The sequence below is a fragment of the Pseudophryne corroboree genome, chromosome 7 (genome assembly GCF_028390025.1).
Source record: "Pseudophryne corroboree isolate aPseCor3 chromosome 7, aPseCor3.hap2, whole genome shotgun sequence".
In the NCBI taxonomy this organism is placed as follows: domain Eukaryota; kingdom Metazoa; phylum Chordata; class Amphibia; order Anura; family Myobatrachidae; genus Pseudophryne; species Pseudophryne corroboree.
Genome location: NC_086450.1, coordinates 43,924,125 through 43,947,261, shown reverse-complemented (window position 1 = coordinate 43,947,261; position 23,137 = coordinate 43,924,125). Strand labels below are relative to the sequence as shown.

Sequence of the window (23,137 nt, the reverse complement as noted above, 5' to 3'; positions counted from 1 at the left end):
TAAAGGGTTGTTTATACGACAAAGGAATTTAGCATTGTCAATATATATATATATATATATATATATATATATATACACACACACATACACATACATATATATTATATACATACATACACACACATCGCCGGCACTCGGTCCGCCCCCTTGGGCTAGCTTGCTCTGGTGCCCTCCACTAGGGTGTTACCCCCATATCCATGCAGTAAAGAATGAGGCGGCACTCAGAGGCTTAAGGGCCCTACACACTGGACGATTTTTTGAAAGATATGAACGATCTCGTTCATAAATGAACGAGAACTCGTTCATATCTTTCAGTGTGGAGACTCCTGCGATGAACGATGCGCGGCCCCGCGCTCGTTCATCGCTGGTCTCCATTCGGCTGTGCATGCAGGCCAATATGGACGATCTCGTCCATATTTGCCTGCACTTCAATGCAGCCGCGTGACGGGGGGAGTGAAGAAACTTCACTCCCCCGTCACTGCCCCCCCCGCCGCCGGGTCGCTCGTCGGCCGTATCCGCCGTCGGGCAGCTCGGCGGCGGGTCGGCCAGTGAGTAGGGCCCTTTAAACAGCAAAGTGACTTTAATGCAAAAACTGCATCAACAAATCAACGTTTCAGGGCATTTTACCCCTTCATCGTTGATTTGTTAATGCAGTTTTTGCACTAAAGTCACTTTGCTGTTTAAGCCTCTGAGTGCCGCCTCATTCTTTGCCACATATATATATATATATATATATATGTATATATATGTATATAAATTTATGAACTACATTCTTTATTAAGCTGGTGGCATAGTGGAAATATAATTGGTGGGGCAGTGGGAGAAAATTCATTGGTGGGGCAACTGGAGAAATTATGACGGAGATGCTGTGCGGCTCCCGTCAGCGGCTCAGCTAGAATGGAGCCGCTGCCGGGGAAGAGGAGCAATGTCACATTGTGCACATCGATCATCGCGGCTCCGTACACACATGCCGTGATGAGCGATGTGACAAGTGACATTGCTCACATTGCGCTGCATGCACGGCCCACCTGCTCCTAACGAGAGTGGGTGCGCGCATCGGCCATCGCGGTGGCCATACACACTAGACGACTTGAACGATATACCCAGTGGTAGCAGATTCTTCTACCGAGTTTGCTGTGTGTGTGGATCTGAGCCCTCAATCAGTACACTGTACCAGAGAGTAGCTACCAGGAAGAAGAGACAGGAGCCTTACCATGAGGTGGGAGAATGTGTGCTGAGAAAGAGCAGTACTGGTTCTATTATGTTTGTGCATTTATTTATTATGGTTTGTTTAATCTTTTCCTGACCATCTACAGTGTTAAATATTAATGTATTCCATACATTATCCAATGTATAAAAACCCCAATGTTTACACTAATGGACTGCATTTGGAAACCCCCCTCTAGAAATCCTGCGTTTGCCACTGCACAATGGGGGCATCACTAGCACTTGTGCACTAGCACATGTGCTCTATGGGACTTAATCAGAGTGGCATGCAAAATGAAGTCTGTAGCCGCAGCTTCTTCTCACTGACGTTCCTGGTCAGACGAGGCAGACCCTCCAACATCACCCGCCCCACTAGGTACAAAATGCTCTGTTTCTCTTAATTTATGATTTCCATCACCTGTGTTGAACTAGTTAAATGATAAGAAAGCTGTTTCTTCACAGGTGATGGCAATAATAAATTAAGAGGGAAGTCCAGAAACAGAGCATTTTGTACCTAGTGGGGCTGGTCATGTTGGAGGGTATGGCGAGGTTGTACTATGGATTGAGGCAAGGCATCACAGTGAACTCATATGGCTAAAAATGGCAGTACACAATGGAAACACAGCACAGTTACTGGCCAGATTACCACATATAAGAACCCAAGTGGATTGGAGCAGCTGAAATGCTAGGCGAAGCATACGCAAATAAAAACTTGTGCCTTTATTTATCAATGAGTGATAAATTGCACCAGCCAATCAGCTCCTAACTTCCATGTCACAGGCTGGGGGGTAGCTGTATTAACCTGGAGAAGGCATAAGGAAGTGATAAACTAGTGATAAAGCAGTGTTAAGTGCAAGGTGATAACGCACCAGCCAATCAGCTCCTAACTGTTAATTTACATATGGGAGCAAATTGGCTGGTGTGTTTATCACCTTGCACATATCACTGGTTTATCACTTCCTTTTACCTGCTCCAGGTTAATACATCTGCCCCAGAGTTTGAAAAAGGACAATTAGGAGCGGACTGGCTGTGCAATTTATCACTCACAGTGAAATCGATCACTCATTGATAAATAAGGGCATTGATTTTTTTCTTTTTTTTTATCACAACACTTACAAATAAATGTGCAGGCTTCCCCTATCCGGAGTATGCGGAATTCTTAGTGAAAAATGGGCACTGCAGTGTATGGTGACGTTTAAAACACTGTTGCAGCTATTTCTGTGCGTTTGCATAAATGGGTGCGTTTTCTAACTTTTATGACCAATTGGAAGCAGCATACAACTTACATCAGGGTTATAGCACCCGCAGTTCAGACCTCTGCAGGCAGCTACATCTGCAACTTCCCACCAGATAGTTTAGTCACACTTAAGGTCCCTACACACTTGTCGATGTGTGAGGCCGATATGAACGATCTCATTCAGTAATGAACGATGAATTGTTCATATCTTTCAGTGTGTAGGCACCAACGATGAACGATGCACGGCCCCGCGGACGTTCATCGTTGGTGCCGGCTCGTTTATGCCTGCAAGCCAATATGGACAATATCATCCATATTAGCTTGCAGGGCTATGAAGCCAGGTGACGTCAGGGAGTGAAGAAACTTCACTCCCCCCCACCATCCCCCGGGTCGTCCGTATCGGCCGCCGGGCACCTCGGCGGGAAATCGGCAAATGTGTAGGGCGCATTAGATTCTGCCCTCCCACACCACACACATACTGTATTTTGGCAGCAAAAGGCAATGATTTTAAAAATGTCCCTCACTGATGGCAGAATGTTTTCCTGTAGTGTCCTTCAATGACTGTACATACATAACATACTGTGAATATCCCCCACCTCTCCCGATAGCCACATAATCTACAACACTGATGACTCATGATTGGCCGCTATTCAATTTTCCGCAAAAAAATTTACGACGGTAATTCTCCATAGGTTTAACGCAAACTTAATTTCAACACTTCTGAGCAGGGGAGAAGCTTGGGTTAATTCCCTATTTTAAAGTAAAAATTTTGAAATATGGTGGCCGATTCAGCAAGGAACGCTGCTACGACATGCATATAACATCTATTTGAGACAATTTAATTAGAGTTACAGTCAGATTTCTCCATTTTCACCTATGCTTTTCTCTGGTTTTGGCGACCAGAATGATCTCACAAATCCCGTTTTCGCTCATCTGCAATAAGATAGGCTGAATCGCAGTCACACGCAAACCCACTTTTTGTGTGATAGGTTCAATTGCGGCAACTTACAGCATTGCTGCAGCTAATTGAATTCCCCCCGTATCACAGAATTGAATACGGTTTTTATTTGTTTTTGTTTTCTTTATAACAGAGCTGAAGTGGAATGTCAGTGCAACACCCAGCAATAATAAGAATTTACTCACCGGTAATTCTATTTCTTGTAGTCCGTAGTGGATGCTGGGGACTCCGTAAGGACCATGGGGAATAGACGGGCTCCGCAGGAGACTGGGCACTCTATAAGAAAGATTTGGTACTATCTGGTGTGCACTGGCTCCTCCCTCTATGCCCCTCCTCCAGACCTCAGTTAGGATACTGTGCCCGGAAGAGCTGACACAATAAGGAAGGATTTTGAATCCCGGGTAAGACTCATACCAGCCACACCAATCACACCGTATAACTCGTGATATTATACCCAGTTAACAGTATGAAATATAACTGAGCCTCTCAACAGATGGCTCAACAATAACCCTTTAGTTAGGCAATAACTATATACAAGTATTGCAGACAATCCGCACTTGGGATGGGCGCCCAGCATCCACTACGGACTACGAGAAATAGAATTACCGGTGAGTAAATTCTTATTTTCTCTGACGTCCTAGTGGATGCTGGGGACTCCGTAAGGACCATGGGGATTATACCAAAGCTCCCAAACGGGCGGGAGAGTGCGGATGACTCTGCAGCACCGAATGAGAGAACTCAAGGTCCTCCTCAGCCAGGGTATCAAATTTGTAGAATTTAGCAAACGTGTTTGCCCCTGACCAAGTTGCAGCTCAGCAAAGTTGTAAAGCCGAGACCCCTCGGGCAGCCGCCCAAGATCAACCCACCTTCCTCGTGGAATGGACTTTCACTGATTTAGGATGCGGCAATCCAGCCGCAGAATGCGCCAGCTGAATTGTGCTACAAATCCAGCGAGCAATAGTCTGCTTAGAAGCAGGAGCACCTATTTTGTTGGGTGCATACAGGATAAAAAGCGAGTCAGTTTTCCTGACTCCAGCCGTCCTGGAAACATACATTTTCAAGGCCCTGACTACGTCCAGTAACTTGGAATCCTCCAAGTCCCTAGTAGCCGCAGGCACCACAATCGGTTGGTTCAGGTGAAAAGCTGATACCACCTTAGGGAGAAACTGGGGACGAGTCCTCAATTCTGCCCTATCCATATGGAAAATCAGATAAGGGCTTTTACATGACAAAGCCGCCAATTCTGACACACGCCTGGCCGAAGCCAAAGCCAATAACATGACCACTTTCCACGTGAGATATTTCAGATCCACAGTTTTAAGTGGTTCAAACCAATGTGATTTTAGGAAACTCAACACCACATTGAGATCCCAAGGTGCCACAGGAGGCACAAAAGGGGGCTGAATATGAAGCACTCCCTTTACAAAAGTCTGAACTTCACGCAGTGAAGCCAGTCCTTTCTGGAAGAAAATCGACAGAGCCGAAATCTGGACCTTAATGGAACCCAATTTTAGGCCCATAGTCACTCCCGACTGTAGGAAGTGCAGAAAACGACCCAGCTGAAATTCCTCTGTAGGGGCCTTCCTGGCCTCACACCACGCAACATATTTTCGCCAAATGCGGTGATAATGGTTTGCGGTTACTTCTTTCCTGGCTTTTATCAGCGTAGGAAAGACTTCCTCCGGAATGCCCTTTTCCTTTAGGATCCGGAATTCAACCGCCATGCCGTCAAACGCAGCCGCGGTAAGTCTTGGAACAGACAGGGCCCCTGCTGTAGCAGATCCTGTCTGAGCGGTAGAGGCCATGGGTCCTCTGATAACATTTCTTGAAGTTCCGGGTACCAAGCTCTTCTTGGCCAATCCGGAACCGCGAGTATCGTTCTTACTCCTCGCCTTCTTATTATTCTCAGTACCTTTGGTATGAGAGGCAAAGGAGGGAACACATAAACCGACTGGTACACCCACGGTGTCACTAGAGCGTCCACAGCTATCGCCTGAGGGTCCCTTGACCTGGCGCAATATCTCTTTAGCTTTTTGTTGAGGCGGGACGCCATCATGTCCACCTGTGGCCTTTCCCAACGGTTTACCAACAGTAGGAAGACTTCTGGATAAAGTCCCCACTCTCTCGGGTGTAGGTCGTGTCTGCTGAGGAAGTCTGCTTCCCAGTTGTCCACTCCCGGAATGAACACTGCTGACAGTGCTAGTACGTGATTTTCCGCCCATCGGAGAATCCTTGTGGCTTCTGCCATCGCCACCCTGCTTCTTGTGCCGCCCTGTCGGTTTACATGAGCGACTGCCGTGATGTTGTCTGATTGGATCAGAACCGGCTGGTTTTGAAGCAGGGGCCTTGCCTGACTTAGGGCATTGTAAATGGCCCTCAGTTCCAGAATGTTTATGTGTAGGGACGACTCCTGACTTGACCAAAGTCCCTGGAAATTTCTTCCCTGTGTGACTGCGCCCCAGCGTCGAAGGCTGGCATCCGTGGTCACCAGGACCCAGTCCTGTATGCCGAATCTGCGGCCCTCTAGAAGATGAGCACTCTGCAGCCACCACAGTAGAGACACCCTGGTCCTTGTAGACAGGGTTATCAGTTGATGCATCTGAAGATGCTATCCTGACCACTTGTCCAAGAGGTCCCACTGGAAGGTCCTTGCATGGAACCTGCCGAATGGAATTGCTTCGTATGAAGCCACCATTTTTCCCAGGACTCGTGTGCAGTGATGCACCGATACCCGTTTTGGTTTTAGGAGGTCTCTGACTAGAGATGACAGCTCCTTGGCTTTCTCCTGCGGGAGAAACACTTTTTTCTGTTCTGTGTCCAGAATCATCCCCAGGAACAGTAAGCGTGTGGAAGGAACCAGTTGTGACTTTGGAATGTTTAGAATCCAGCCATGCTGTTGTAGCACTTCCCGAGATAGTGCTACTCCGACCAGTAACTGCTCCCTGGACCTCGCCTTTATTAGGAGATCGTCCAAGTACGGGATAATTAAAACTCCCTTTTTTCGAAGGAGTATCATCAATTCGGCCATTACCTTGGTAAACACCCTCGGTGCCGTGGACAGTCCAAACGGTAGTGTCTGGAATTGGTAATGGCAATCCTGTACCACAAATCTGAGGTACTCCTGGTGAGGAAGGTAAATTGGGACATGCAGGTAAGCATCCTTGATGTCCAGTGATACCATGTAATCCCCCTCGTCCAGGCTTGAAATAACTGCCCTGAGCGATTCCATCTTGAACTTGAATTTTTTTATATAAGTGTTCAAGGATTTCACATTTAAAATGGGTCTCACCGAACCGTCCGGTTTCGGTACCACAAACAGTGTGGAATAGTAACCCCGTCCTTGTTGAAGTAGGGGTACCTTGACTATCACCTGCTGGGAATACAGCTTGTGAATTGCCTCTAGTACAGCCTCCCTGCCCGAGGGAGTTGTCGGTAAGGCCGATTTGAGGAAACGGCGGGGGGGAGGCGCCTCGAATTCCAACTTGTACCCCTGAGATACTACTTGAAGGATCCAGGGATCCACCCGTGAGCGAACCCACTGATCGCTGAAATTTTTGAGGCGGCCCCCCACCGTACCTGGCTCCGCCTGTGGAGCCCCACCGTCATGCGGCGGATTTGGAAGAAGCGGGGGAGGACTTTTGTTCCTGGGAACCTGCTGCGTGGTGCAGCTTTTTTCCCCTTCCTCTGACTCTAGACAGAAAGGATCCGCCTTTTCCCCGCCTGTTTTTCTGGGGTCGAAAGGACTGTACCTGATAATACGGCGCTTTCTTAGGCTGTGAGGGGACATGGGGCAAAAATGCTGACTTCCCAGCTGTTGCTGTGGAAACAAGGTCTGAGAGACCATCCCCGAATAACTCCTCACCCTTATAAGGCAAAACTTCCATGTGCCTTTTAGAATCTGCATCCCCTGTCCACTGCCGAGTCCATAAGCCTCTCCTAGCAGAAATGGACAATGCACTTATTCTAGATGCCAGCCAGCAGATCTCCCTCTGTGCATCTCTCATGTACAAGACGGAGTCTTTTATATGCTCTACGGTTAGCAATATAGTGTCCCTGTCTAGGGTGTCAATATTTTCCGACAGGGAATCTGACCAAGCAGCAGCAGCACTGCACATCCACGCTGAGGCAATAGCTGGTCTCAGTATAACACCAGTGTGTGTATATATAGACTTTAGGATAGCCTCCTGCTTTCTATCAGCAGGTTCCTTTAGGGCGGCCGTATCCGGAGACGGTAGTGCCACCTTTTTAGACAAACGTGTGAGCGCTTTATCCACCCCAGGGGGAGTTTCCCAACGTGACCTATCCTCTGGCGAGAAAGGGAACGCCATTAGTAATTTTTTTGAAATCACCAATTTTTTATCGGGAAAAGCCCACGCTTCTTCACACACTTCATTTAATTCTTCAGATGGGGGAAAAACTATTGGTAGTTTTTTCTCCCCAAACATAATACCCTTTTTTGAGGTACCTGGGTTTATATCAGAAATGTGTAATACCTCTTTCATTGCCTCAATCATGCAACGAATGGCCCTAGTGGACATTAAATTTGACTCATCGTCGTCGACACTGGTATCAGTATCCGTGTCGACATCTGTGTCTGCCATCTGAGGTAGTGGGCGTTTTAGAGCCCCTGATGGCCTTTGAATTGCCTGGGCAGGCACGAGCTGAGAAGCCGGCTGTCCCGCATTTGGCATGTCGTCAAATTTTTTTATGTAAGGAGTCGACACTTGCACGTAATTCCTTCCATAAGTCCATCCACTCAGGTGTCTGCCCCGCAGGGGGTGACATCACATTTATAGGCATCTGCTCCGCCTCCACATAAGTCTCATCAAACATGTCGACACAGCCGTACCGACACACCGCACACACACACACACACACACACACACACACACACACACACACACAGGGAATGCTCTTAAAGGAGACAGGACCCCACAAAAGCCCTTTGGGGAGACAGAGAGAGAGTATGCCAGCACACACCAGAGCGCTATATAATGCAGGGACTAACTGAATTATGTCCCCTATAGCTGCTATAATATTTACTGCGCCTCAATTTAGTGCCCCCCCTCTCTTTTTTACCCTTTTCTGTAGTGTAGACTGCAGGGGAGAGTCAGGGAGCTTCCTTCAAGTGGAACTGTGAGGGAGAAATGGCGCCAGTGTGCTGAGGGAGATGGCTCCGCCCCTTTTTCGGCTGACTTTTCTCCCACTTTTTTCTGTATTCTGGCAGGGGTAATTACCACATATATAGCCTCTGGGGCTATATATTGTGGTTATTTTGCCAGCCAAGGTGATTTTATTGCTGCTCAGGGCTCCCCCCCCCAGCGCCCTGCACCCTCTGTGACCGGAGTGTGAAGTGTGTATGAGGAGCAATGGCGCACAGCTGCAGTGCTGTGCGCTACCTTGGTGAAGACTGAAGTCTTCTGCCGCCGATTTTCCGGACCATCTTCTTGCTTCTGGCTCTGTAAGGGGGACGGCGGCGCGGCTCCGGGAACGAACACCAAGGACGGGTCCTGCGGTCGATCCCTCTGGAGCTAATGGTGTCCAGTAGCCTAAGAAGCCCAAGCTAGCTGCAAGCAGGTAGGTTCGCTTCTTCTCCCCTTAGTCCCTCGTTGCAGTGAGCCTGTTGCCAGCAGGTCTCACTGTAAAATAAAAAACCTAACATATACTTTCTTTCTAGGAGCTCAGGAGAGCCCCTAGTGTGCATCCAGCTCGGCCGGGCACAGAAATCTAACTGAGGTCTGGAGGAGAGGCATAGAGGGAGGAGCCAGTGCACACCAGATAGTACCAAATCTTTCTTATAGAGTGCCCAGTCTCATGCGGAGCCCGTCTATTCCCCATGGTCCTTACGGAGTCCCCAGCATCCACTAGGACGTCAGAGAAATATTTTTTACCCTTATTGTTGATATTTGACAATTCTTTTTATCTAAATGTTCCTTTCACAAATGGCGAATGGAGGTCTCTACTCTTGAATGATTTACTTTATGCACCGTTAACGGATCACTTACCAGTCATGCGTTTTGCTAGAGTATTCATCCCAATCCTCGTCAGAGCTGCTTTCTGTAGCATCAGAGTCCAACTCCCGTGCAAGGTGGTTTATAAGTCCCCTGGTGGGTATAGAAAACTTCCTGACGGCAGATGGCATTGCCTGACAGACTGCATTGTCAAAATCCATACATGTACCACTGGCCGTTCCCACTGGGTCCAGCACCTCCGCATCTGTCTCTGCGTTGTTACGTGGTTGGCTGGCAGAACTCCTATGCACCTTTATCGTCTCAATCTGATGATTCACAAAGCCACTTATCTGTTTGCTGCAATGTTCCACAGCATGCGTTGCCAACAGCAACCGCAGGCGTTTTTGGTTTTGCTGTGCGCGGTTTAAGAGCATTTGTTGCCGATTCAGACATTTCAAAAATACCAGCTTCGCTCTTCTTTCCTTATCAGCTGCGTTTTGTGGCTCATTTTCCAAGTCCAATAAATCGGGTGTGATAGAATTACTAGTAAATGGCAAGGCAAGACTTTCCTCCTCTATTATTCTTTGTAACCTGTATTTTGGGTCATACAATCCATGCCGGCTTCCGGCCTCGGCTACCGTTATGTCCCAGAGTTTGTTTACGTCAGCTAAGACCTTGCTCACTGTGCCGGGGAAGAGTTCTCTTCTCACTTTGCTCTCGGCAAGCGGAGGACTACCATCTTTCTGTGCGAGAAACCCCTGAAAGCGCGCGGCTTGCTCCGTCTTCCATGCTGAATGGCGCTTATTTTCTAGATTCAAACCAGAACTTGATGTCAATAGAAAGAGCGTTTTATAATGAGCTGAAGAAAGTGGCTCAACTGGCTTAAAGTCTTTGTGCAGATGTAGTAGCTCCGTACCAGCAAATACTACACTTGAACAGTTGACTTTGGTATTGGAAGTATCTAGGCAATGACTGGGGTCGGTGCGCAGGCTCCTTGTACTAAGAGACGGTGAGATATGAACCCCAGGCAGCTGGGTAACTGTATCTGTAAGAACTGGGGTCATTTTTGCTGGTGAGACGGTCCTGTGAAAGAAGAGATAAAAAGAATATTGATGAAAAGATACAACTGTAACGTTACTTAATGCTGGGAACCTATTATTACATTGTTCTATAACAATCCTAAACACACGCAACATAGCAATATAGCAGTCGCTCACATGTATCGTTATAGTTTTTCATTAACAGCTTGGTTACGGAAACACCACGGAGAAAGGTTTAAGTAACTGGAAATTGTTATAATGAAGTGTGACGGACTATCTGGGAAAGAATTCAAGGTCACAGTTATGAACTGAACAAAACAATTTTCAACTATAAAGATGCCTCGTTGTTAAAACTGAAAAATTATTTCCTACAGTTGACAAATTTCTATGCTGCATTATGGATGAAATACAGGATTTAGTAACCCGTCCTCAGATAACCTCCCAAACAGTGGGCCTAATTCAGTCCTGATCGCAGCAGCAAATTTCTTAGCAGTTGGGCAAAACCATGTGCACTGCAGGTGGGGCAGATATAACATGTGCAGAGAGAGTCAGATTTGGGTTGGTTGTGTTCAAACTGAAATCTAAATTGCAGTGTAAAAATAAAGCAGCCAGTATTTACCCTGCACAGAAACAAAATAACCCACCCAAATCTAACTCTCTCTGCAAATGTTATATCTGCCCCCCCCTGCAGTGCACATGGTTTTGCCCAACTGCTAACAAATTTGCTGCTGTGATCAGATCTGAATTACCCCCAGTGCACATTTCCTCTGTCTTCCCAAAAAGGATGGAAATATAAATTGGGGAGAACGAAGACTTGCTTTGAACAACATAGAGCTACAACATGGGGAAATAAAAAAATCCAAGCCAGAAATTATTAATTAAAAAAAATATATGAATTTTAATGGGTTGGAATTGTTTTAAATTTAAAGAAACTTTTTCTAGTACATGTGTAAATCTGTTATTAAAAATAAGAATTTACTCACCGGTAATTCTATTTCTCGTAGTCCGTAGTGGATGCTGGGAACTCCGTAAGGACCATGGGGGGAATAGACGGCTCCGCAGGAGACTGGGCACATCTAAAGAAAGATTTAGGACTATCTGGTGTGCACTGGCCCCTCCCCCTATGACCCTCCTCCAAGCCTCAGTTAGGACACTGTGCCCGGAAGAGCTGACACAATAAGGAAGGATTTTGAATCCCGGGTAAGACTCATACCAGCCATACCAATCACACGTATAACTCGTGATAGGAACCCCGGTTAACAGTATGATAACAAAAGGAGCCTCTGAACAGATGGCTCGCAATAATAACCCGATTTGTGTAACAATAACTATTTACAAGTATTGCAGACGATCCGCACTTGGGATGGGCGCCCAGCATCCACTACGGACTACGAGAAATAGAATTACCGGTGAGTAAATTCTTATTTTCTCTGACGTCCTAGTGGATGCTGGGAACTCCGTAAGGACCATGGGGATTATACCAAAGCTCCCAAACGGGCGGGAGAGTGCGGACGACTCTGCAACACCGAATGAGAGAACTCCAGGTCCTCCTCAGCCAGGGTATCAAATTTGTAGAATTTTGCAAACGTGTTTGCCCCTGACCAAGTAGCAGCTCGGCAAAGTTGTAAAGCCGAGACCCCTCGGGCAGCCACAGAAGATGAGCCCACCTTCCTTGTGGAATGGGCTTTTACAGATTTAGGCTGCGGTAGTCCCACCGCAGAATGCGCCAGCTGAATAGTGCTACAAATCCAGCGCGCGATAGTCTGCTTAGAAGCAGGAGCACCCAGTTTGTTGGGTGCATACAGGATAAACAGCGAGTCAGTTTTCCTGACTCCAGCCGTCCTGGAAACATAAATTTTCAGGGCCCTGACTACGTCCAGTAACTTGGAATCCTCCAAGTTCCCAGCAGCCGCAGGCACCACAAAAGGCTGGTTCAAGTGAAACGCTGATACCACCTTCGGGAGAAACTGAGGACGAGTCCTCAATTCTGCCCTATCCATATGGAAAATCAGATAAGGGCTTTTATAGGACATAGCCGCCAATTCTGACACATGCCTGGCCAAAGCCAGGGCCAACAGCATGACCACTTTCCACGTGAGATATTTCACATCCACAGTCTTAAGTGGTTCAAACCAATGTGATTTCAGGAACTCCAAAACCACATTGAGATCCCAAGGTGCCACTGGGGGCACAAAAGAAGGCTGAATATGCAGAACTCCCTTGACAAAAGTCTGAACTTCAGGCAGGGAAGCCAGTTCTTTCTGGAAGAAAATCGACAGGGCCGAAATCTGGACCAAAATGGACCCCAATTTGAGGCCCAACGTCACCCCTGCTTGTAGGAAATGCAGGAATCGCCCCAGTTGAAATTCCTCCGTTGGGGCCTTCCTGGCCTCACACCAAGCAACATATTTTCGCCAATGCGGTGATAATGTTTTGCGGTGACATCCTTCCTGGCTTTGATCAGGGTAGGGATGACTTCCTCCGGAATGCCCTTTTCCTTCAGGATCCGGTGTTCAACCGCCATGCCGTCAAACGCAGCCGCGGTAAGTCTTGGAACAGACAGGGCCCCTGCTGCAGCAGGTCCTGTCTGAGCGGCAGAGGCCAAGGGTCCTCTGAAAGCATCTCTTGAAGTTCCGGGTACCAAGCTCTTCTTGGCCAATCCGGAACCACGAGTATAGTTTTCACTCCTCGCCTTTGTATTACCTTGGGAATGAGAGGCAGAGGAGGAAACACATAAACCGACTGGTACACCCACGGTGTTACTAGAGCGTCACAGCGATCGCCTGAGGGTCCCTTGACCTGGCGCAATTCCACCTGTGGTCTTTCCCACCGGTTTACCAGTATTTGGAAGACTTCTGGATGAAGTCCCCATTCTCCCGGGTGGAGGTCGTGCCTGCTGAGGAAGTCTGCTTCCCAGTTGTCCACTCCCGGAATGAACACTGCTGTCAGTGCCAACACATGATTTTCCGCCCATCGGAGAATCCTTGTGGCTTCTGCCATTGCCCTCCTGCTTCTTGTGCCGCCCTGTGTGTTTACATGGGCGACCGCCGTGATGTTGTCTGATTGGATCAGTACCGGCTGGTTCTGAAGCAGGGGCCTTGCGTGGCTTAGGGCATTGTAAATGGCCCTTAGCTCCAGAATATTTATGTGAAGCAAAATCTCCTGATTTGACCACAGTCCTTGGAAATTTCTTCCCTGTGTGACTGCCCCCAAGCCCCGAAGGCTGGCATCCGTGGTCATCAGGACCCAGTCCTGTATTCCGAATCTGCGGCCCTCTAGTAGATGAGCCCTCTGCAGCCACCACAGCAGCGACATCCTGGTCCTTGCCGACAGGGTTATCCGCTGTTGCATCTGGAGATGGGACCCGGACCATCTGTCCAACAGGTCCCACTGGAAAGTCCTTGCGTGGAACCTTCCGAATGGAATTGCTTCGTACGAAGCTACCATTTTTCCCAGGACTCGTGTGCATTGATGTACCGACACCTGTCCCGGTTTTAGGAGGTCTCTGACTAGAGATGACAACTCCTCGGCTTTTTCCACTGGAAGAAACACTTTTTTCTGGTCTGTGTCCAGAATCATTCCCAGGAACAGAAGACGTGTCGTCGGGACCAGCTGTGACTTTGGAATATTGAGAATCCAGCCGTGCTGTTGTAGCACTTCCCGAGAAAGTGCTACCCCCACTACCAACTGTTCCTTGGACCTCGCCTTTATCAGGAGATCGTCCAAGTACGGGATAATTAAAACTCCCTTCTTGCGAAGGAGTATCATCATTTCGGCCATTACCTTGGTAAAGACCCTCGGTGCCGTGGATAACCCAAACGGCAGCGTCTGGAACTGATAGTGACAGTCCTGTACCACAAATCTGAGGTACTCCTGGTGAGAGGGGTAAATGGGGACATGTAGGTACGCATCCTTGATGTCCAGGGAGACCATGTAATCCCCCTCGTCCAGGCTCGAAATAACCGCCCTGAGCGATTCCATCTCGAACTTGAACCTTTTGATATAAGTGTTCAAGGATTTTAAATTTAAGATGGGCCTCACCGAACCGTCCGGTTTCAGTACCACAACCATTGTGGAATAGTAACCCTTTCCTTGCTGAAGGAGGGGTACCTTGGCAATCACTTGCTGTGAATACAGTTTCTGGATAGCCACCAACACTGCCTCCCTGACAGAGGGAGTTGCTGGTAAGGCAGATTTTAGAAAACGGCTGGGGGGGGGGGGTGACGTCTCGAATCCCAGCCTGTACCCCTGAGATACTACTTGAAGGATCCAGGGATCCACCTGTGAGAGAGCCCACTGTGTGCTGAAATTTCTGAGACGGGCCCCCACCGTACCCGGGTCCGCCTGTGAAGCCCCAGCGTCATGCTGTGGACTTACCGGACGCGGGGGAGGACTTTTGCTCTTGGGAACTGGCTGTATGCTGCAGCTTTTTCCCTCTACTTTTGCCTCTCGGCAGAAAGGATGCGCCTCGAGCCCTCTTGTGTTTATGGGGCCGAAAGGACTGTACTTGATAATACGGTGCTTTCTTTTGCTGTGGGGTAGCCTGTGGCAAAATGTCGATTTCCCAGCCGTAGCTGTGGAAACGAGGTCTGAAAGACCATCCCCAACAGTTCCACCCCTCAGCAAAATATTGTCCCTATCCAGGGTATCAATATTATCCGACAGGGAATCTGACCACGCAGCAGCAGCACTGCACATCCATGCTGATGCAATCGCTGGTCGCAATATAATGCCCGTGTGTGTATATATAGCTTTTAGGGTAGCTTCCTGCCTTCTATCAGCAGGATCCTTTAGGGCGGCCGTATCCGGAGACGGTAGTGCCACCTGTTTTGATAAACGTGTAAGCGCTTTATCTACCCTAGGGGATGTTTCCCAACGTGACCTATCCTCTGGCGGGAAAGGGTACGCTGCCAATAACCGTTTTGAAATTATCAATTTCTTATCGGGGGAAGTCCAGGCTTCCTCACACTGTCACACCTCATTTAATTCCTCAGATGCAGGAAAAACTACTGGTAGTTTTTTCTCACCGAACATAATACCCTTTTTTGTGGTACCTGGGGTACTATCAGAAATGTGTAATACATTTTTCATTGCCTCAATCATGTAACGGGTGGACCTATGGTAGGGTACACTAGTCTCATCGTCGTCGACACTGGAGTCGGTATCAGTGTCGACATCTGTGTCTGTCATCTGAGGTAGCGGGCGTTTTAAAGCCCCTGATGACATTTGAGACGCTGGAACAGTCACAAGCTGAGTAGCCGGTTGTCCTATGTCGTCAAACCTTTTATGTAAGGAGCTGACACTGTCACGTAATTCCTTCCATAAGTCCATCCACACAGGTGTCGACCCCTCAGGGGGTGACAACACATTTACAGGCATTTGCTCTGCCTCCACATCATTTTCCTCATCATACATGTCGACACAGCGGTACCGACACACAGCACACACACAGGGAATGCTCTGACAGAGGACAGGACCCCACAAAGCCCTTTGGGGAGACAGAGGGAGAGTATGCCAGCACACACCAGAGCGCTATATACCACAGGGATATCACCTATAAAGAGTGTTTTCCCCATATAGCTGCATATATATATTATACTGCGCCTAAATTTGTGCCCCCCCTCTCTTTTTTACCCTTTCTGTAGTGCAGGACTGCAGGGGAGAGCCAGGGAGCGATCCTTCCAGCGAAGCTGTGAGGGAAAATGGCGCCAGTGTGCTGAGGGAGATGGCTCCGCCCCTTTTTCGGCGGGCTTTCTCCCGCTATTTTAATATTTCTGGCAGGGGTTAATATACACCTATTTAGCCTCTGGGGCTATATATGGTGTCAGTTTGCCAGCCAAGGTGTTATTTATTGCTTCTCAGGGCGCCCCCCCCAGCGCCATGCACCCATCAGTGACCGAAGTGTGTGGTGTGCATGAGGAGCAATGGCGCACAGCTGCAGTGCTGTGCGCTACCTTGGAGAAGACAGAAGTCTTCAGCCGCCGATTTTCCGGACCTTCTTGCTTCTGGCTCTGTAAGGGGGACGGCGGCGCGGCTCCGGGAACGGACGACGAGGTTGGGTCCTGTGTGCGATCCCTCTGGAGCTAATGGTGTCCAGTAGCCTAAGAAGCCCAAGCTACCACCACTTAGGTAGGTTCGCTTCTTCTCCCCTTAGTCCCTCGGTGCAGTGAGCCTGTTGCCAGCAGGTCTCACTGTAAAATAAAAAACCTAAATTATACTTTCTTTCTAGGAGCTCAGGAGAGCCCCTAGTGTGCATCCAGCTCAGCCGGGCACAGAAATCTAACTGAGGCTTGGAGGAGGGTCATAGGGGGAGGGGCCAGTGCACACCAGATAGTCCTAAATCTTTCTTTAGATGTGCCCAGTCTCCTGCGGAGCCGTCTATTCCCCCCATGGTCCTTACGGAGTTCCCAGCATCCACTAGGACGTCAGAGAAAAATGCAGTAGGCGGGTCCTCCATTAAGGCCTATACACACTAGGAGATTTTCATTTCAGTAGACTTTAACAACATCTGTGAAAGATATCTTTCACCCAAAGTAGTGCATACACACTGAGCTATTTTCCCAAAGAGCAAGAGATTTTCAGGAGGCGAAAGACTTTGATGAAAATCTTTCATTAGAAAGGCTATTTACATAATAAGATGCACAGCGCCGCCTCCTCTATAACCCCGCCTCCGTGCACAGGAGCTCAGTTTCGTTAACCAGCCCAATGCAGTAGCAGGTACCAGAGACAACAGTCGCTCGTAGCCAATTACAGGTTGAGTATCCCATATCAAATATTCCGAAATACGGAATATTCCGAAATACAGACTTTTTTGCGTGAGAGTGAGATAGTGAAACCTTTGTTTTTTGATGACTCAATGTACACAAACTTTGTTTAATACACAAAGTTATTAAAAATATTGTATTAAATGACCTTCAGGCTGTGTGTATAAGGTGTATATGAAACATAAATGAATTGTGTGAATGTACACACACTTTGTTTACTGTACAAATTTATAAAAAATATTGGCTAAAATGACCTTCAGGCTGTGTGTATAAGGTGTATATGAAACATAAATGCATTCTGTGCTTAGATTTAGGTCCCATCACCATGATATCTCATTATGGTATGCAATTATTCCAAAATACGGAAAAATCCGATATCCAAAATACCTCTCATCGCAAGCATTTTGGATAAGGGATACTCAACCTGTACACCACACACTCACCACAGGAGAGGGTGTCAGCGGCTATGCCAATACCAACCCAAAGAAGCTAAGTGCGTCAGGGTGGGCGCCTTGTGGAGCCCAGTGTACCTCGCAGAAAGAGATTTAACAATAGTAAGTTCTTACCATAAATCTCGTTTTCTGCTGCGGGGTACACTGGGCTCCACAAGGATTAACATCGGGGATGTCCTAAAGCAGTTCCTCATGGGAGGGGACGCACTGTAGCGGGCACAAGAACCCGGCGTCCAAAGGAAGCATCCTGGGAAGCGGCGGTATCAAAGGCATAGAACCTTAAAAACGTGTTGCCTGAGGACCACGTAGCCGCCTTGCACAATTGTTCAAGGGTCGCACCACGGTGGGCCGCCCAAGAAGGTCCAACCGACCGAGTAGAAAGGGCTTTGACGGTAGCAGGAGCTGGACGACCAGCCTGTACATAAGCATGTGCAATCACCATTCTAATCCATCTGGCCAAAGTCTGCTTGGAAGCAGGCCAGCCACATTTGTGAAAACCAAACAATACAAAAAGAGAATCAGATTTCCTAATGGAGGAAGTTCTCTTCACATAGATACGGAGAGCCCGTACCACGTCCAAAGACCGCTCTTTGGCAGACAACTCAGGAGAATTAAAGGCCGGAACCACAATCTCCTGGTTAAGGTGGAAAGAAGACACCACCTTAGGTAAATAACCTGGCCGCGTTCTAAGAACCGACCGGTCACGGTGAAAAATCAAATAGGGAGACTTACAGGATAAGGCACCCAAGTCCGATACCCTTCTAGCTGAAGCAATCGCTAGCAAGAAAAGGACCTTAAGGGAAAGCCACTTAAGGTCAGCAGAGGCAAGAGGCTCAAACGGAGACACTTGCAAGGCCTCCATACCCACCGATAAGTCCCAAGGGGCCACAGGTGGCATATAAGGAGGCTGAATCCGCAACACACCCTGAGTGAATGTATGGACATCAGGTAGGGTAGCAATTTTTCTCTGAAACCAAACCGACAAGGCAGAAATGTGAACCTTGCGGGAGGCCAGACGCAGGCCTAAATCCAGGCCCTGTTGTAGAAAGGCCAATAGTTTGGCCGTACTAAACTTGAAAACATCATGATTATGAGACGCACACCAAGTAAAGTAAGCATTCCAGACCCTATGGTAGATCCGAGCAGAAGTCGGCTTACAACATAGTTTGAACGACCGCCTCAGAAAAACCCTTGGTCCTCAGGATGGAAGCTTCGAGCCATGCCGTCAAAGCCAGACGGGCCAAATACTGGTAAACACAAGGACCCTGAACGAGGAGGTCTGGTCATTGTGGAAGTAGAAGGGTACGATCCCACGAGAGACCCAGTAGATTGGAGAACCAGTGCAGTCTGGGCCACGCTGGAGTGACCAGAAGCAGGTTTCCTCCTTCTTGCTTGAACTTCCGTATTACTCTGGGCAGGAATGACACCGGAGGGAACACATACGGTAGCTGAAAGTTCCATGGAATTGCCAGAGCGTCCACGGACGCAGCTTGAGGATCCCTTGTCCTTGCTCCGAAGACCGGAACCATCTGGAAGACCCCAAGTGTCCACGAGAAGTTGAAACACCTCCGGATGGAGGCTCCACTCTCCGGCGTGTACGTCCTGATGACTGAGATAGTCCACTTCCCATTTCAGGACGCCCGGAATGAACACTGCAGATATGGCCGGCAGATGGCGTTCTGCCCACTGAAGGATCCGTGATACTTCCCTCATTGCCATGCGGCTTCGAGTGCTGCCTTGATGATTGATGTACGCCACCGTTGTGGCATTGTCCGACTGTACTTGAACAGGTCTGTTCTGTATGAGATGCTGGGCCATTGACAACGCATTGAACACTGCCCGCAGTTCCAGAATATTTTTCAGGAGTAGGGACTCCTCCTTGGTCCACCGACCTTGAAGAGAGTGTTGTTCCAACACCGCGCCCCAACCTCTCAGACTGGTATCCATCGTCAGCAGGATCCAGTTCGATACCCAGAAGGGACGGCCCCTGCTCAATCATTGGTACTGAAGCCACCAGCTCAGTGACAGGTGGACCTCTGGAGATAAGGAGATCATGTGAGATCTGATCCAGTGAGGTAGGCCGTCCCACTTGGTCAGAAGTAACTTCTGCAGAGGGCGACAATGGAATTGAGCATACTCCACCATGTGAAAGCCAACACCATGAGACCCAGCACATGCATTGCCGAATGTATCGACACTTGCGGACAAGATAGGAAGCATCGAATCCTGTCCTAAAGTTTCAGGACTTTCTCCTGAGACAGGAAAAACCGTTGGTTGTGAGTGTCCAATAACGCTCCCAGGTGAACCATGGTCCGAGCAGGAACCAGGGAGGATTTCTTCCAGTTGATCAGCCACCCGTGCTTTCATGCACTGGACCGTCAGATCGAGATGACACAGGAGAAGCTCTGGGGAATTTGCCAGGATCAACAGATCGTCCAGGTACAGTAGAATCCTGACCCCTTGACGGGGGAGTGACCGCCACAACTTTGGTGAAAGCTCGGGGAGCCGTTGTCAAACCAAAGGTTAACGCCCGAAATTGGTAATGAAGGTTGCCCACCGCAAACCTCAGGTACTGCTGATGAGATACCGCAATAGGAATATGTAGGTAGGCATCCTGTATGTCCAGGGAGACCATATAGTCCCCAGGCTCCAAGGCCAGAAAAATAGAGCGCAGCGTTTCCATACGGAACTTGGAGACCTGCACATGCTTGTTCAAGGACTTCAGATTTAGAATGAGGACCCATTCGGTTTCGGGACTAGAAACAGCGGTGAATAGTACCCCTTACCTCTCTGAGCCAGAGGCACCTGTACTACCACTCCTGTGGTCAGGAGGAAATGTACCACCGAGTGCAAAGTGTTTGCTTTTTCCGGATCCAGAGGCACATCTGTCAGGCAAAATCGATGCGGGGGGGCGACTCTTGAAAGGTATGGCGTAACCTCGAGCGACGACTTCCCTCACCCAGGTATCTGAAGTGGTCTTCAACCATTCCTGGGTAAATCCTAGAAGTCGGCCCCCCACCCTGGGATCCCCCAGCGGGAGGCCCGCCCCGTCATGCGGCAGGCTTGTCAGTTTTGGAAGCTGGCTGACGGGCGGCCCAGGCACGCTTCGGTCTGGGCTTGGCAGGTCTGGAAGCACGAGTTTGCTTTGGGTACGCCTGACCTTTTGCTTCTCCTGGAAGACGAAAGGGCCGAGGGAAAGTACTTTTAGCCTTCTGTGCGGAAGGAGCCGTAGTAGGTAGGCAAGCTGTTTTAGCAGTAGCCAGATCAGCCACAATCTTATTGAGGTCTTCTCCAAAGAGAATGTCTCCCTTGAAAGGAAGCACCTCCAGGGTTTTCTTGGAATCCAAATCCACCGACCAGGATCTCAACCAAAGGATACATCTGGCCAAGACGGACGTAGTAGCAGCCTTGGCCGCAAGCCCCCCAGCATCGGAGGCCACCTCCTTAAGGTACAGAGAAGCCGTGGTAATATACGAGAGACACTGTCGAGCATGCTCAGACGCATTGGAAAGCAGTTCCGCCTCAAGCTCCTGAGCCCACGCCTCAACAGCTTCAGCAGCCGAAGTTGCTGCAATGGTTGGCCTATGCACAGCCCCCGTTAAGGTATAAATCGCTTTTAAACAACCCTCCACACGTCTATCCTTCGGTTTCTTCAGGGTGGTGACGGTAGTTACTGGCAGAGCAGAGGAAACAACCATACGCGCCACATGAGAATCTACAGGCGGAGGGGTCTCCCAATTCATACATACCTCCTCAGAGAGAGGATAGCGAGCCAACAGTCTCTATTCAGTGTGAATGTTGTCCCCGGATTTTCCCAGGATTCCTGACGTATGTCAACCAGGTGTTCAGAATTAGGTAAAACTTGTTTAACCACCTTCTTACGTTTAAACCTATCCGGTTTCTTAGAGACCGCCTCAGGCTCAGGATCATCAGACACCTGAAGAATGAGCCTAATTGCTTCAATTAAGTCTGGGACATCCACCAATGACTTCCCTTCCCCATCAGAAATATCTGTGTCAGTGTCTGTGGGATCAGTATAAGCACCATCCTTATCAGAGGACGTGTCTGGGATAGCAGTGGATTGGGAGGAGGTAATAGCCCGTTTAGAAGACGACTTAGTCTTAGGCTGGCGAGAGTGACATTTAGATTTAGTCAGTGACCGGTTCAAATGCTGTAACTGGGGTGACTAGTTAGTGATTTAATGCCACGGCCGCAGGGGCCGATATAAAAGTGTCCCCCGGCGGTGGCATTATCTCTCTGACTAGTGGAGCCCGGTGCTGGTGTTAAAAATACGGGGGACCCCTACGTTTTTTGTCCACCATATTTTTGGCACCAGGACCAGACGCAGAGCCCGGTGCTGGTTGTTAAAATACGGGGGATCCCATGTCATTTTTTTCCCAGTATTTTTACAACCAGGACCGGCTCAAAGAGCCCGAGGCTGGTTATGCTTAGGAGGGGGGACCCCACGCAATTTTTTTCAGGTTTTTTTTTTTTTAACACTTTTGTACCGTCCATGAATCGAATCCAGGATGCACACTATCGTCAATTGGTACGTTTTTCGACAGCGGGACTTTCAAATCCGTTTTTTATTGAATATGTTGAATTATTGACATTGTCATTTTTGTCATTATTGACATTGACATATATTGTACAAAGAAGACCTGCCCACCTTCCTAAAACCATGCCCAGTATTTAAATGAAGCTGGATCTTTCAAATCTTTCTAATCTTTCAAATCTTTCATCAGACATTGTTCAGTGTGTCGTTCATGGGAAATCTTTCATCTATCATATCTTTCATCTTTTAAATCTTTCGAATCTACAAGTGTGTAGGGCCCATTAGATTTGGGTGGGTTATATTGTTTCTGTGCAGGGTAAATACTGGCTACTTTATTTTTACACTGCAATTAAGATTTCAGTTTGAACACACCCCACCCAAATCTAACTCTCTCTGTACGTTATATCTGTCCCCCCTGCAGTGCACATGGGGGGTAATTCCAAGTTGATCGCAGCAGGAATTTTGTTAGTAGTTGGGCAAAACCATGTGCACTGCAGGGGAGGCAGATTTAACATGTGCAGAGAGAGTTAGATTTGGGTGTGGTGTGTTCAATCTGCAATCTAATTTGCAGTGTAAAAATAAAGCAGCCAGTATTTATTTACCCTGCACAGAAACAAAATAACCCTCCCAAATCTAACTCTTTCTGCACATGTTATACCTGCCTTCCCTGCAGTGCACATGGTTTTGGCCAACTGCTAAAAAATTTCCTGCTGCGATCAACTTGGAATTACCCTCATGGTTTTGGCCAACTGCTAACAAATTTGCTGCTGCGATCAGATCTGAATTAGGCCCAAAGCTCTGAAACCTTGGTGGTCATTCCGAGTTGTTCGCTCGCTAGCTACTTTTAGCAGCAATGCAAACGCAAAGCCATCGCCATCTGGAAGTGTATCTTAGCATAGCAGAATTACTAACGAAAGATTAGCAATTCTGCTATTAAGTATTTCCTTGCAGTTTCTGAGTAGCTCCAAACCTAC

The 23,137-nt window shown here is 48.3% G+C and overlaps 1 protein-coding gene across 5 annotated transcripts in view; it reads right to left on the bottom strand.

Annotated features, from left to right (window-relative positions):
* The window catches only part of KANSL1L (KAT8 regulatory NSL complex subunit 1 like), a 177,012-nt gene that overhangs the window by 125,214 nt on the left and 28,661 nt on the right, over positions 1 to 23,137 (bottom strand). For all 5 annotated transcript variants that reach the window (XM_063933096.1, XM_063933095.1, XM_063933094.1 and 2 more), the window contains exon 2: positions 9,407 to 10,435. In XM_063933096.1, the coding sequence (XP_063789166.1) occupies positions 9,407 to 10,416 (1,010 nt within the window). In that variant the 5' untranslated portion in view covers positions 10,417 to 10,435. The remainder of the gene's footprint in view (positions 1 to 9,406; positions 10,436 to 23,137) is intronic.